The sequence below is a fragment of the Phascolarctos cinereus genome, unplaced genomic scaffold, assembly GCF_003287225.1.
Source record: "Phascolarctos cinereus isolate Bilbo 61053 unplaced genomic scaffold, phaCin_HiC Scaffold_5;HRSCAF=322, whole genome shotgun sequence".
NCBI classification, from domain to species: Eukaryota; Metazoa; Chordata; class Mammalia; order Diprotodontia; family Phascolarctidae; genus Phascolarctos; species Phascolarctos cinereus.
In genome coordinates this window covers 84,768,365-84,784,206 of record NW_027555958.1, presented here as the reverse complement: position 1 = coordinate 84,784,206, position 15,842 = coordinate 84,768,365, and the positions used below count along the sequence as shown (strand labels likewise).

The 15,842-nt window shown below is 35.9% G+C and overlaps 1 protein-coding gene across 1 annotated transcript in view; it reads right to left on the bottom strand.

Moving 5' to 3' along the window:
• Positions 1-2,823: 2,823 nt before the first annotated feature.
• The window catches only part of SFT2D1 (SFT2 domain containing 1), a 35,702-nt gene continuing 22,683 nt past the window's right edge, over positions 2,824-15,842 (bottom strand). Inside the window, exons 5-8 of the mRNA XM_020970409.2 lie at positions 14,642-14,677; positions 12,497-12,555; positions 4,842-4,871; positions 2,824-3,344 (exon numbers count right to left, since the gene is read on the bottom strand). Coding sequence (XP_020826068.1) covers positions 3,305-3,344; positions 4,842-4,871; positions 12,497-12,555; positions 14,642-14,677 — 165 coding nt within the window. The 3' untranslated portion in view covers positions 2,824-3,304. The remainder of the gene's footprint in view (positions 3,345-4,841; positions 4,872-12,496; positions 12,556-14,641; positions 14,678-15,842) is intronic.

Here is a 15,842-nt window from a genome sequence, read left to right as displayed (position 1 = left end):
TTTAAATAAAACAGATTGGAGATGTTTTTATTATACTCCATCTTTTCATTTTAATTCTTTCAATTAATTTGATATCTTTGATCTTTGCTTTAACAAGTTGATAGTGTACCCATACAGATAACCTGGAAAAGCTTCCCACATCGCTAACTAGTAATTTCTTGACTATTATAGTCATTTTCTCATCCTTGTGATATTCAGTGTTTGTCACACCTAGAAACCTCCAATTCTCTTCTTGAAAAGATCATTCATAAATAGATTTAAGGATTCTTTTGATGCAATCAAGTCTTTGGCTTTGTTTATTTCTTGATCTGGAGGCATACATTTTTAACACATTTTTTGTCTTTCTCTAGACTTGCCTTTGCATTGATGTCATCCACTATTAAATGTATGTTGATTTATTTAGAGGGTCTTATTGAGCTCAATGAATTTCTCTACCTACTCTTCCTCCAAAACAGATGTTGGCACACAAGCTGTATTTATATTCAGAATGGTCTTTTGGCTTATTTTCATTAGGAGTACTACAAGATAATCCCATGAAATTGTTTTTGTTGCATTTATATACATGACCAAATTAACTCCACTAACTTCTTTATTTGAATCTCTGGGCAAAATCTATGAGTTATTCTTTCACTTAACTGCAGCTTTTGTTTTCTGGTTTCATTTATAAGACTGTCAATACTGATAGATCCAGTTCCTCCAATCAACTCATTTGTTGGTGGACAAGTTTCAAATTTAGAATACCAATGTTTTTATATAGTCTTAAAACTGATTTTTAGTATCCTCTGGTCTTTCAGGATTAAAGGTTCATAGATACAAAACCAGTAGGGCCCTTAGAGGTCTGAGTCTAATCCCCTATTTTGTAGATGAGGAGACCGAGATTGTGACTTGACTACTCAAACAGCAAGAATTTGAGGCTAGTTTCAAACTTAGTTTTTTCCCCTCCCTCCAAGCCCAGAATTCTATCCACAACATTGTGCTGACTCTTAAGACAGTTGATCTTCATCATCATCACTGAAATCAATTGAGAAGCAGCTCTACAATAAGAGTGCCCCAGGGTTTTGCAATGTGCCTTTGCCAACATTTTTATCAGTAACTTGGATAAAGAATAGATGACATGCTCACTAAATCTGGAGACAACACAACGCTACATGGCATAGCTAACATACTGTATGACAAAGTCAGGATTCAAAAAGATCTTAACAGGCTACTATCTTGGGCCAAAACTAATAAAATGAAACTGAATAAGGATAAGTGTAAACTCTTACTTTGGTTTAAAAAAATTAAATTTTACAAGTGCATGCTAGAGGAGGAATAGATAGAGTTTGCCTAAGAAAAGATTTGGGGATTTTAGTGGAAGGCATACTCAATATGAATTGAAAGGATGTTGTGGTAGCCTAGACAGCTAAGGCTACATTAAGAGGGACATAACTTTGAGGAAAAAGGAAGTGATGGTCCTGCTGTATGTTGTTTTGGTCAAAAAAACCTCTGCAGTATTGTGTTCTGTTCTAAGCACCCCATTATAGGCAGAGGTCTGCAGGAAGAAAATCAGGTTAGTGAAGGGCCTCCAGTTCATGCCATTTGAAAGACCTGGGGCAGGGAAGAGACATGCTAACTTTCTTCAAGTATTGATTAGGGGTTGTTCTATGAAAAGGCTTGTTTTGCTTGGCGCTAGAAAACAGAAGGGGCAATGGGTGAGATTTGCAAATCTGGGCTTGAGGGAAGGAACAACTTCCTAACAAGTAGAGTAATCCCAAAATTGAATGGCCTGCCTTGCTGGTTTCCTTCTGGTTTCCTTCCCCTCACTAAGGCAAGGCTGAATGACCACTTGTCAGGTATGCAGATTAGATGCCATTATTTTTCACGTGTGGACTGGACTAGATGGACTGATACCCCCTGAAACTCTGAAATCTGGTGATTCATGAAATATAATAATGATTTTTAATCGTAATGAATGGTATCTTATTCAGATCCAAAGAAAGCCTGGGGGGTTTTAGTCAGCTACATCTCATTTTTAAATTAAAAGTTTTTATGTTGTTTCTGGCACATGGTAGGCACTTTGTAAGTGCTTACAGTTGTATTCCTGGTAGAACATAATCTCCTGGAAAACAGGGACTATTTCATCATTCTCTCTGTATCTCTAATACCTAGCATGGTGCCTGTCATCTAGTAGGAGCTTAATAAATGCTTGCTGATCAACTGGATCATGTAAACAAGATGTTCTTAACTGAGGTCTGTGAATTTGTTTTTAAAAACATTTTGATAACTATTTCAATATAATTGTTTTTCCTTTTTAAGTCTACGTATTTTATGCACTTAAAAACATTATCCCAAGAACGGGCCCAGAGGATTTACCAGACTGCCAAAGAGGTGCACGTACAAAAAAATGGTTAAGAGCTAACCTAATCTAGCGGCTGTTAGGAGTGAAATTAACACAGAGAGAAGAAAGAGCAAATAAAAGAAGTGCAATGTCTATTCAGAGAAATGTAATGTAATGTAATGTCATTTCCAGAGAAAGAAAAGTAAAGACCTAGGAGTGTTTAGGAGCAGGGGAGGCAGTCTCCAGAAAGTCATAGGCAGATGTGAAAAACACTTCACCCCGCTTCCTCTGATACTGCACTTTCTCAATAACCTCTTTTCAATTTCTTTTCTCAAATCAGTAGAAAAAATGAGATTACAGGGAAGGCAAAACTGCTCACACAACCAAAACACTTTTTTGGGGGGTTGGGGTGGAGCATAAATAGAGGAGTATAGGTGGGGAACTGGCTGGCTGTTAGTAGTGTCTACTACCAATCATCTCTCCTTCAATAAATTGTATACAGAAAATCTTTTTTCAAATTTTTGTTTTATTTCAAAATTATGATTTATATATTAATTTGTTTACTATACATAATATGCACTCAATCTAAAGAAAACTGCTTCACATTTCAAATAAAAACAATGATGTCTTAGAAAAATTATACAGGACTGTATATATCTTGCTGTAGATTTACAATAAGCTCTCTCCAAACAAGTACAAATCTCAAAGCAGTCTAAAAAAAGCTACATAAGTGATTTATAAAATAATCTAAGCTCTATGATTAAAATTTCCTGTTCTTTGGATAACCACAATAATGGCACGTTGTAAATTTAAGACAAAAATATTTAACAGTTTAATTAAACATAAAAAGTTTTTTACTCAGTATACAAAAAAAGTTAGATTATTGCAACATGTTTTTGGAGTGAAAATTAATTTTGAAGAAGTATGCTTCACCAAGAAAACTGGACATCAATATAAAAATTTCCTCTTCAAAAAAGTTTCTTAGTTTTAACTTATTAGAGAGGAACAGCATTTCTTCACTGCATCCCTAGGGAGAAGGAAGGAGGGTGAAAATGGTCAGAATGTAATAACCTTCCCACAAACACACCTGCTGAAAACTTTTTCTTACCAAGAAGTCTTGTACAGATGCTAAAGGTCAAATGCCATTAAAGTAATCTTAAATGTAATATCTTGACCTAATACAATTTGTGGGCTTGATAGTACCTGAAATATGTGTTATTACTAGATCTTGGGAATCTTTTTGAAATGGCACTTATTCCAATAAGATTTTAACTGCATATAAGCGATTTTACATATCAAAATAATTTAGCTACCAAAAAAAAAATGACACCAACAAGAGATAAGAGCTCCAATTACTTTTCAAATGCAAAATTTAGAGACAAGCTACAAATTTTTAAAAAATGAATGAAACCTATATTAACTTGTCACATTGAATACATTTTGGCAGATAATTATTCCTATTTTGGATTATCATTTCATATTAAAATTCAAACAAGTTAAAAATTTCTGGCATAGTGTTAGAATCAAGTCACTAATGATGCTTTATCATGGAGAAATCTTGAATGCTGCTCTGTATAGGTAAAAGTACCTGTTACTTCCAGGAAGCGTTAAGATCACTAGGGGTGAATGGGCAAAACGGTTGGGGCAAGAAATGTTTTAATAACAAAGTCCATAGGAGGCTACCACCAGTCCTCTTTCTCCACCAAGAACCTCATAAAAATTTGGAAGTTAAGGGTGGGGAGAGGGAGTGGAATGGAAATGGAAACAGAGATCTACTGAGGCTTCAAGATACACTAGTGGATCCCAATATACTGGTACAACACTTCCATTTGCATCTGTGGATGACTTGTAATTTTTTCTCTTTCAAATTTTGTATCCCATTTATGATGGAATAAAAGACTGAACTAATTTTCTGCATTATTAAAAAGCATGAGTTGTTTTTCCCTGGTTCCTTTCATATGTTACATCTCATAGGTTGGAAAAGAGGAATGGATCTCATTTTTCCTCTGAAGTTAAACTGCATAAATCTCTTTGCCATATGGAATAAAGATATTCCAGCAATACTGGCTTTAAACTAAAATGCCAACAGACTCCATTCTCTACATCCCCACTAACTTTCATTTTTAAGTAAGATATACGTTCCAGAAGCTTGCACTCTTGTTGCAAAGTGTTTCTCTTTTCCTCTTCTACTGGGTATGCCTTCTCTGACTTTTAGATCCAATAATGAAACCATAATTAACACAGAAAACAATTTTACTCAAAACTTTATAACTATAAAGACATATAGGTGAAATACATATAATTCATTTTCTCCACCCAATTCTGTAATGCCAAAATGTATAACAAAGGATACTTGTCACTTCTCTTTATTTTTTCAAGTAATTCACTTCTTATATTGGAGAGAACAATCTGAGAGTCACCTCCAAAAGCTATTTTCAAAAGATCTTGTCAAGTTTGGCATTCCACTTTGGTAGTATAGAACTAGCTATGCAGTAACAAGGGAAAGAGATTAAAATAAACTTACCTTGCATATGGGATATATGATAAACTGTACCTGTAAGAGACAGACAAAATGATTGAGATTTCCAACTATATAGATGTTTTTAAACAAACTAATTTTTATTATTCCAAAAAAGAAAAGCAACTGGTTATAATAAGTAAAATCACCCTCTTGTGTCACATACTCTTAAAAAATAAAAGAGCTCTGCAAGAACTAAATGTACTGCTAAGATATTCTGAATGTTTAAGGAATTAGTTACCTATTAACCACAAATACTGGCCAAGGAAAAATATAAAGATATGAGATACCAATTTCAATTCTCAAGGGAGCCAATTTAACTTCTTCACACATCACAAGTTCAAGCACTAATGCTGGTACAGTCCACTGAAGACCTCCTTCCAATGGGCGCTATAAATTACTAGTGGGAGTCTGGCCACTCAGAGAGTTCTGAATCTACCTAATTATGTTATCTCTTCTAGCTCACATCTTTCCAATTTTCCCACAAGAAAAATCATAAGATTCTGTGAAGGGCATGTTAAAACCTAGGTAAACTATAGCTAAATGGACTACAAATAACTGAGTATTTCCTGATGTCAGTCTAGTTACTTTCTCAAAGAAGAAAATAATTTACTTTGCCATGATGGGCCTGGAATCAGGAGGACCCAAATTCAAATCCAACCTCTGATACTTCCTAGCTGTGTGACCCTGGGCAAATCACTAACTTCCTGTTGTTGTGAGGATCAAACATGATAATATTTGTAAAAAGCTTACCACAGGGCCTAGAACTTAGCAGAAGCTATATAAAAATTTTTATCATGTACTCAAATTTTGCCAGGAAGGTCTAATTCATCAACCTATAGTTTGTAGGATGCAATTTCTTCCCTTTTTTGAAAATGGGGATATTTGTCCTTCAACAGCACAGTACTTCTCACGTTCACCATGCTCTTTTAAAGATTGCTTTGAAAGTGAAGCTTGAATGTGGAAGACAGCAGTTTAGCAATAACATGTCTACAAGTATCCTGAGGTGTAGTTCATTTGAGTTTGATGCCTTAAACGGCAGGCAGCTAGCTGTTCTCTTCTATGATCTTCTTCCCAAACTCTATTATTAGCCTCTTTTGCTGTGTCTTTTTTACTCTCAAAGCCACTCTCCTTAGCAAAGAGTTTCGCAGCTCAGCTTTACTCCCATCATCTGTTATCACAGTTATCCCTTCCACCTTCAGCGGTCATCCTATTCCTCCTCTGATCCTTTTCTGCTTCTCAATATAGCTACACCTCAGGGCAGAAGTTTTGTTTCTGTTTCCTTTCTTCAGTGTTGTCTTCTGAAAATTAACAAGCTTCTCTACTACTGTTCTCTTTATGCTGTCGTCATTTGTCTTTCCTTTGCAGATTAAATGCTTTTTCCTGAGAAACATTTTATCTATCCCTGTTAGGTGGACTCCATCCCTGGCAAAAAGCCGAAATTCAAATCCCATTCTTAAACAATTCTTCCTATCTAGCAATAAACTGGATTTTTTTCCTTAAAAAAAAAGGCAGCTCTTCATGTTTCTTGCTCACTAGGAGACTGAAGAGGCATTTCTCAAACTATTACCTTCTCTTCTAGGATAGAATTCAGACAACATTCTGAGCTAGGCTGCTTGTCCATGGCAGAAAGACAAACACTATGTACTTTATGTGGGATACTACAAAATTCTCCTTGTCCTTTGTACTTGTGAGAAGAAACAGTTTTAGGCCTTCTTTTTGGTGGCTATTGTGCCCACAGCCTCTGCATGGCCAACTGCCCATTATGCTTCCAGGGAGCTAGTGAGGAAAACTTAATTGTTTATGGCAGTCTTCCTAGCTTTTGTCTTGAGATAAGGCTAGCTTGTTCAACTGCCTTTGACTGGCCATCAGTGGTTTCCTGAGAAAGGCCCACAGTACCTTGAAAATGTTGGCATTCAATGTTTTGTTGACTTGAACTTAATCATGCTACTTTGAAATTGAGGAGAAGTCTCTCAAGGAAAAGACACTCAGAATTCCCACTCAGAGACACAACATAAATGAAATTTTTAAAGTACCAAATTCAGACAGTTCACTTTTAGCTTCCGTAATTAAATGGAAAACTTACAGTTTGCTACTTCTGACAAATTAAGTGCCTTTCAAATAGGGTTATACATAATCAAGCTGGATGGTGCAGTGCAAAGAACAGAGGCTTCAGAGTCTGGACACTTGGACTCTTGTCCCAGCTCTGCTACTAATTAGCTCTGCAACTTTAGGCAAGTTACTCAATTACTGTGGCGCTCAATTAACTATGAAACGAGGAGGCTCAACTATATCATCCCATGGATCTAGGACTGTCTTAGACGATGTAATCCCATCTAATTTTAGAAGATAACAAATTTATACATCTCTATTACTATATTCATTAAGGTTTTCTACCACCTTTACTGTAAAACAGCAATTACTAACGAGTGTTTTTGAACATAAAAGTGACAACTTTGGTATCTGTCATCTAAGGATTGAAAAAAAAATAACATATAGATTTAATCTATTAGAACTCCTACTATTAGTAAACCAAGAACTAGCTTTATCATTTTCCTGTAATTATACAGAAATTGTTGACACTGGTTCACATCAGAAATTTTGCAATTAAAAAATCATTATGAATGATTAGAGCCTTAGCTCTAAATTTCTAATTAATGGAGACATAATTACTTTAATTTGGAAAAAAATAATGCAACAGTTGGTCTTCTATTCACCACTTAGACTATTAAGTCACTTCCTTTTAGCAAATAATTATTAAAATAATAAAAAAGACTTGGTTGGATTTAACATTCATCAAGTCATAAGAACATTTTCCCCCTAAATTTCAAACAACAGGAATTCTTTTGTTCCTTCCCAGGTTAAAAATATAAATAGTATATAGCCCTTAAATTAAATCCTTTTAAAAAGCCAAGAGACTAATAGGAATAGAGAAAACAAGAACTATTACTATTAAGAATATCATAAAACTTGAAGAAAATAAAAAAGAATATTCTACTTGCTCACACAATTTTTTTCAGCTGAGGAATGTATCCAAAACATAACAGTGAAGATTCTCCCAAGACTTATCAGAATGGAAGACAACTATCCATTTCTGGTGATTCACATAGGCACAAATTATAGTGATAAAAGGAACCTAGGAGAAACACTGTCAAAGTTTACAAAGTCTTGGGCAAGAAATCAAAGGTCTTAGGTGAACAGGAATTCTTTCCATTATTCAGTCAAAGAAGGCAAGGGATCTGGATAAAAAGAAAAGCAGATTTGGGAAGTGAATAGCTGGTTAAGAAGATGGTACATAAGGGCAGGATTTGGGTTTCTAGACTACAGCTTATAATACAGGAATGGCAAGGCACGCACTACATCTAACAAGGACTAGGAAAAAAAAGTACTTTCAGGCAGATAAGTGGTGCAACGGATAGAATACAGGCCTGGAGTGAGGAAAACCTGAGTTCAAATTTGACTTCAGATACTTACTAGCTGTATGACCCTGGACAAGCCACAAATCTCCTTTCTGCCTCAGTCTCTTTAACTATAAAATGTGGACAGTAGTAGCACCTAACTCCCAAGATTGTTTTAAGGACCAAAGGAGGTAATATTGATAAAGCATTTAGCACAGGGCCTGGCACATAGCAGACAATTAATAAATGCTTGTTTCTTTCCTTCTTATTGGCCTGGAGTCTTGTAAGTCTAGTCCAAAGGGTTTTCAGAAGCATCCTGGAGGCAAAGAGGGCTATGTGATTCTAAGCAAGTCACTAAATTTCTGTTTCCTTCAGTCTCCTCATCTGTAAAATGGGGATGATGACAATAGGATCTACTTTCCATGGCTGTTATGAGGATCAAATGAGACAATATATATAAAGTGCTTAGCACAGTGCCTGACACAGGGAGTGCTTAATAAATGCTTGTTTCATTCCTTCCTTTAAACTAAAAAGAAAGAGGGAAAAACAGCCACCAACCTACATACCATACAGAATAAATATAAAGTAGGAAGAAAGATAATAGTTGATGTACAAAAGTGCTCACAAGACGAAAAATCCAAGACAAGGAGCAAGTAGTAAAATTCATAGCCTCTAATATCTATACACAAATGCAGAAAGAATGGTCAACAAACATGATGAATTAGAGAGCCTAACACAAGAATGCAAATATGAGATTCATAAGTATCATATAGCTTTAGACAGGTGTCTTCATTCAAAAGAAACAAGACAGGTAAAAGGGGGAAGAAGCTAGCATTATGTATTAAGAAGATACAGACATATAGGTGGGAGCCAGGAGAGGGAGGTGGGGGTGGGGCACATTTGAGTGAAGATCAATGCCAGCAGAAACAGAAGCAATTTTCTCATGAAAATACACTGCAGTACCTAGGACCTCTTCCCCCTCCCCCCCAAAAAAAGGGAAGATGAGAAGTCTGGGAAACAGATTGTAAGCCTAAAACAGAGGCATAATATAATGATGATGATATTCAGTCATTTCAGTCTGTCTGACTCTTTGTGAGCCTATTTATTTTTCTTGGCAAAGATAACGGAGTGGTTTGCCATTTCCTTCTCCAGCTCATTTCACAGATAAGGAAACTGAGGCAAACAGGGTTAAGTGATTTGCCCAGGGTAACACAGCTAGTGTCTGAGGCCAGATGTGAATTCACAAAGATGAGTCCTCCTGACTCCAGGGCCAGTACTCTATTCACTGGGCCAGAAATGGGCATAAGCTAGAGCTCTGTTCTGCCAAAAACAGCAGCTCATTATTTCTTAACTTACTTTAAAGGTAATTTTATCTTTGAAAGGGTGGAGGAACCAATTCATTTCCAGATCATATTCTAACCAACAAAACTGCTTACTGAGGAAATACTCACTTCCTCTCAGAGTCTATAAAAAGAGAAGAGGAAAACAAGCCAAGATCCCTCATGAACTCTAGATTTTGGAAGAATGGATTTCAAAGACCTCAAAGGCAGAATAGGTTGGATGTCATGAACTAAAATTCAAGAGGGGAGGTCAGCTCTTGTGATATGACAATAGCAAATAATTTTGATGAGGAAGAAAAAGGGAGAGAAAAGGCATATTTAGTTCCAGAGGTATGGTAGAAGCAGTGTCCTAAATCCTGTCCCCTACTCAGGTTAGGCTAGTTTTTCTTAAAGGTACTTTGAGATTTGATTAGCTCAGAGGATTAAAAGGCTTGAGTGGTTGATGTCACTTCCTCATTGTATGAGTACAAAACAGCCCTGAGGAGCTCCAACCCCTTTAATGACTGCCAGACCACAATGGGCAAACAAAGACAGGGAGAGCTTCACTCAATCAACTCATGGTGGGCTCAGAGACCAGCCTTCCTTCACTACGGCCAAATGCATCTGCTTTTGTTAACCACTGAATGTCCTACAGGTGTCTCCTTTCACTGTTTGGGAGTGAAAGCTGAAGCTGTCTCTTTTTAAACCTCTGAAACTGGTACAGCACCAACAGGCTTCAACAAATCAACTGGGGTGGTGACTGGCACATTGGTTCTCAGTTCCAAAAAAGTCTCTAGGCTCCTGGGGAAAATCATTACAATTTTTTCTTAAATGCCTCTCAACAAAGTCTATGTGGCATAGGTCCCAATGGCCTCTCACTTGCCCTATAAAAATGTCACAAGCAGTTCCTTCAGCAGTTTTTTAGACTGTCCCAAAATTACAGCTGAGCTGGGCTAGAGCTATGCCTACCAGCTGGTGGGCCTGAAGACCAATACCATCCCCAAGTACAAGAAGTTGTCCAAATTCAACCACCATTAGTTTGATATAGTTATCTTCAGGATATCATTCTTTTTCTTTTTTTTTCATATATTTTTATTAGTTTATTCTGAATTATCAACAATCACTTCCATAAGCTTTTGAGTTTTAAATTTTTTCTCCCCTTCCCTCCCCACCTCCCTCCCCTAGTACAATCTGATATAGGCTATACATAACACATTCCTATTAAACATATTTTCACATTAGTGATGTTGTAAGTAAGAATTAGAACCAATAGGGGGAACCACCAGAAAGAGGAAACAAAACACAACAGAAGGAAAAAAAAAACAGCAAATAGTATGCTTTGACCTGCATTCAAACTCCACAGTTCTTTCTTCTTTGCGGATACCATTTTCTATCACGAGGCCTTTGGAGATGTCTTAGATCCAGGATATCATTCTTAATGCACAGAGCATGTTCATGTCAGTATCTCCTTGCTGAATGATCAGAAAGTGAACTCTCTAATTTCTCAGGGTTGAGGGTAAGTCACAGTAAGGTGAAGCCATCACCATTTCTAGCAACCTCACAAAAACATGGAGGCCAATCTGGGCTCACCTTTCTTTGAACTGCCCATCCCCCAAGTCAGCTCTCTGTTTTGTTCTATTCCTACCTTCTACAATAACTGCTCTGGGCTAGATGTGGCTCAGGCCAGTTTTCTGGTCGGAAAAAAAAAAAAACGTACTCAGCCAGACCAGAGGAAGGACATCACCCAGGATACCCACCAAGGACACTACCAGTTGATCCACCTGACTAAAACTCCCCTGCCTTTGAATCATCATTTGTGATCTGCCAGTCAAACCTCGGAAAAAGGCTGAAGCTCCATGTGACTGTTTTATCCTCAAGCAATTAGGAAGTGATGTCAGCCATCCCAGATTGGTCCCCTAGGCCAATCAAATCTCACGGACAGATTCAATATCTAATTAAGTAAAAACTAGCTTACATGGAAACAAAAGATTAGGATACTGCTCTCAACACAAGAAGGAACTCAAAAACAAACTTCAATTTTGAAAAGTTGTGAAAAAGATAAAAGGGTCAGCAGTAAAGGAAAAATATAAAAGCGTGATTTAGTACTGCAAGAATGTGCTAGGATTGATAAGGAAAGATACAAACAACAAAGAGGGCTTTTTCTACAGTGGGTTTTTGGTAGCTCTACTGGAAAGAGTATCAAAGAAAGGATGGCTACAGATAAAAATTAATGAGAGAAGGTAAAGTAGTTCAATTTTTACTTTGCTTTTTTCTGCCAAGGATGACCATGGACCTAAAGGACTGAATGAATGGGGCTAACAGGTAGTGAGTATCTAAGGTAAAGAGATAATGAAAAAAAGCTAGCTGCCTTTGATGAATTTAATTCTCCAGGTCAAATAAACTGTATCTTCATATACTAAAAGAATTGGTGGATATGAATGCTGACCTATTGTGAATAATACCTCAAAATCATGATGAACAAGCCAGTTTTTAAGCAGCAAGGTAAATGACCCCTGGGCATCTTCGTTGAGGTCTGGGCTAAACTACATAGCCACTGTGAAATCCCTCTCAACTCTGAAATTTGACAAGGTGATAATTTAAATGTATTCAATAATAGCCTATAAGTACAATATCTAAACTATTTATTGTGAAAATATATTCCAATTGTTCAAAATGTCAGTGGCTTTAAAAAATATATCCAGTTACAACCTGCACTAGAGCTATTCACTGTGATGCTATGAGCTCAGAAATCCTCTCTTAAAGATGAGCTACACGGTTCTGCTTAAGACATGACAGTAGAAAGCCTGCTGTTTTAAAATCTACTTTGCTTTCCTCAGATCAGATGATGGGACGGTATCTTTTAAATATTTCTGAAATTCAAGAGGAAGTGATTAACAGCTCCTAGGTGATAAGATGCTTTAAAATGAGTAAAAGAAGAACTTACCAACTCATTGCCAAAAACTGCAATATGCAGAACAGCAGAGCCAATCCTTTTTTATGCCACTAATAGAAAAATGAAAAATACTAATCAGTAGGAACATTTTACAACGTATTTTCAACATAATGTCCAATTCATGACTGTGACCCACTTTTAAACACCTGGAGTAGTTGTCTTGCCTCCATATTAGATGTGGAATTTAATTGAACTGAAATTCTTTTAACTGTTTATAAAGTGTTTTCCACATCCTAGGCTTCACTTTACTCATTAACTATTTCTCTGCAATATTCAACAGTTTAAAACAAAAAAAGCTTCTAAAGTCATTGCTTTTAGAGCAAGAACACAAACTCTTCAATGTATTGAACTTTTCAGAATAATTGTATTTTTTCCCCATATCTGGCACTAAAATCTCAGCTGCCAAAACTCCACACTTTAGTAATTCAATCATTGCTGTGATCCCTCTCATTTTTAGCAGATAGTCTTCAACAGTTGCTTGAAGGGTCCCCAACGCTGTAAGTTTCACTTCCTTCCATTTGCAACTTTTGAGTTTTTCTGTGTTTGGTGGGTAGTCTTCATTTTATTTTGATCTTTTAAACATTATTTTAAATGATCAATTTTTACACTTTGGGTTCAATCTTTGAGATTTAAGCTATTTTTCCCCCTCAAACCAGAGGTATCACCTCATCCACAAATTAGCAAAAACCAGAAAATTTATTATCAGGAGGGCTGTAGGAATGGTCAATCAGTGAATTGGTTCAATTGTTCCGGAAAATAAGGATTATGCAAGAAAAATTTCTTAACTATTTACATCCTTTGACCTAACAATCCCGAAAATAGGATTACATCCCAAGGAGGCTATGGACATCAAGAAAAGACCTATATATGCAAAAATATTCATAGCAGCATTACTGGTTATAACAAAAAGCTATAAACTAAACACATGACCAAAACTGGAGAATGGTTGAACAAATTAAGGTATATGAGTGTCAGTGGAATAAATAATGATGAAAATGAAGAATTAAGAGGAATATGAGAAGACTAATATCAAGAGATGTAGAATCAAAATGCAAAGCCAAAATAATCCCTCACACACACATTGTAAATCATGAAAAGTCAGAGGTTAACAAAAGCCAAATCAAATTCAAAAGACAATGTTGGTGCCATAATATCAAAATTAAAGCACATATCCTATCACTCCTTTTTATTAATAACTCATAAACCACAAAAAGTGGAAAGTAACAAAGTTTCAATCACTGTCATGCTATTTTCCACTATTTTCCACAACAGTCTAATGTACTTTTTGGGGAAGGTTTGTTTGGGAATATGTTGTGGTACCATAACAATTTTTTAATTGTTTCTCAGCTACAAGACAGACAGACAGACATACAAACCCATTCTGAAATTACAAATATGTGCATTTAAAGACAATGGGATAGTAACCCCTAATTCTTATGCAATGAGCTATTACTCATAAGTAAATTTCCTTATGAAGGGAAACTTATGCCTTTTAGATAGCATTTTAAAAAATTTCACCAATTTCTGGGGAAGTCTTATCTGAAACTAAAATGCATTATGCAAGGTTTTGTTTTCTTAAGTATAATTAACCATTTTCTCAATTATTTTAATTCATTAGTGCATTTTATTAATATTAATTATGAACTGCTCTTCTCTAAATGATAGTGCTCTGTACTGAAATGTGTGCAGTCTTGACCTTGAGGATTTCGGGGCCTTTTTGTAGTTTTTTCTGCCTCCCATCAGGTTTTAGCTGCCATTTTTTGTTACTGTTCCCATGTTCTTCCTCTTACATCCTCTTTACTTGCTACAAAGTATGCCAGACTAATTAGAATTCTACGTCAAATAAAAAGTAAGAGGCTGGGAAATGAACTTTCCACAAAGCAGAAGGGTCTTTAATATTAAGCTAGTTAAGGTTATTTTCCTTCACTCATTTCCTAATTCTAGGCTGTGCCAGTGACATTATTACAATGAATTTTATAACTACCTTTTATTCTTTGATGAACTCAAGGGGAACTTGAAGCAAAGCTACTCTTCAGTTCCTTGAATTTTACCCCAAGCACTGCTCCAGTTTGCTGAGCTCAGTAGTAATATACTTAAAAGCATTTAACAGAAAACTAGACAGATGCTAACACTTACCCAAAGAGCAGCACACAGAGTTAACACCAAACAAAGCTAAGTAAAAAAAAAAAAGACAGCATTTTTTTCATGGATAGTAATGTGACATGAGTTAAACTGTTTAAAAATATGCACTTATTTACAAATAAGTCCCATTCAAGAGTTGGCAAATGCCCCTGAAAATATTTTCTTATTAACATACTAAAAATCATCTCTAAAAATAGATACCAATGTCTGCATGGGACCAAATATTCTACTGACATTTTGTTTCCTTAATTACCTTCTTAAAACATGTTTAATACCTTGCCCAAAGCCTTGTCTGCAATATTGCTTTGCACAAACATCTGTTGATTGACTAGAACTGATGATACTGAACCTACAAGTTTAAGACTGAAAAGATTCCGGAAAGACAATTAGCACCAATTTATGAAAATGTTAAAAAATTAAGTGTTTACAGAACATAATTTTATTTTATTCATGTATATGCTGAGCCTAAAGCAAGTTTCCTTATACATGGAAAAAATGATTGCCATCTTTGATAAACTAAGGATAAACGTGAATGATATGAGAATATGATGCTACCAGGTGACAATTTACTTTTGGATCACTTAAAAGGTCAGTGGCACAGGAAGAATTAAAAGGAACTGAAATTAAAAGACAGTGAGAGAGAGACACTATAATTAGTTTTAGTCTCAACTCTGCCTCTGCATATTTTAAGCAATCAGTGAAGACAATATAAAATTTTAAGTCTATAACTGGTGTCACTTTTTTGTCCAGTATATGACATTTCTGAAGCTTTTCAATAGTTTAAAACAAGTAGATGAAGGCACTAGAAAAGTTTGACAGAAAAACACCTTAAGTACAAAGATAACTACACTGAATTATTTTTGTTTGTTGAATTGAATTCTTAAATATAAACTTTTAGTAAGCAAGCATAGGCCTAGTTATCAGAGACCTAGATTAAGTAATCCCATAAAAGCTGAATTTAATTGAATTTGATATATCTAATAGGATGCACATTTTTTTCTTGCAAAAAGGCTTAATGGGGGGGCAAGTAGGTGGCGCAGTGGAATATAGAGAGCACTGGCCCTGGAATCAGGAGAACATGAGTTCAAATACAGCCTCAGACACATAACACATACTTGCTGTGTGACCCTGGGCAAGTCACTTAATCCCAACTGCCTCACCAAAAAAAACAAAAAAGGCTTAATGCAGGCACCAT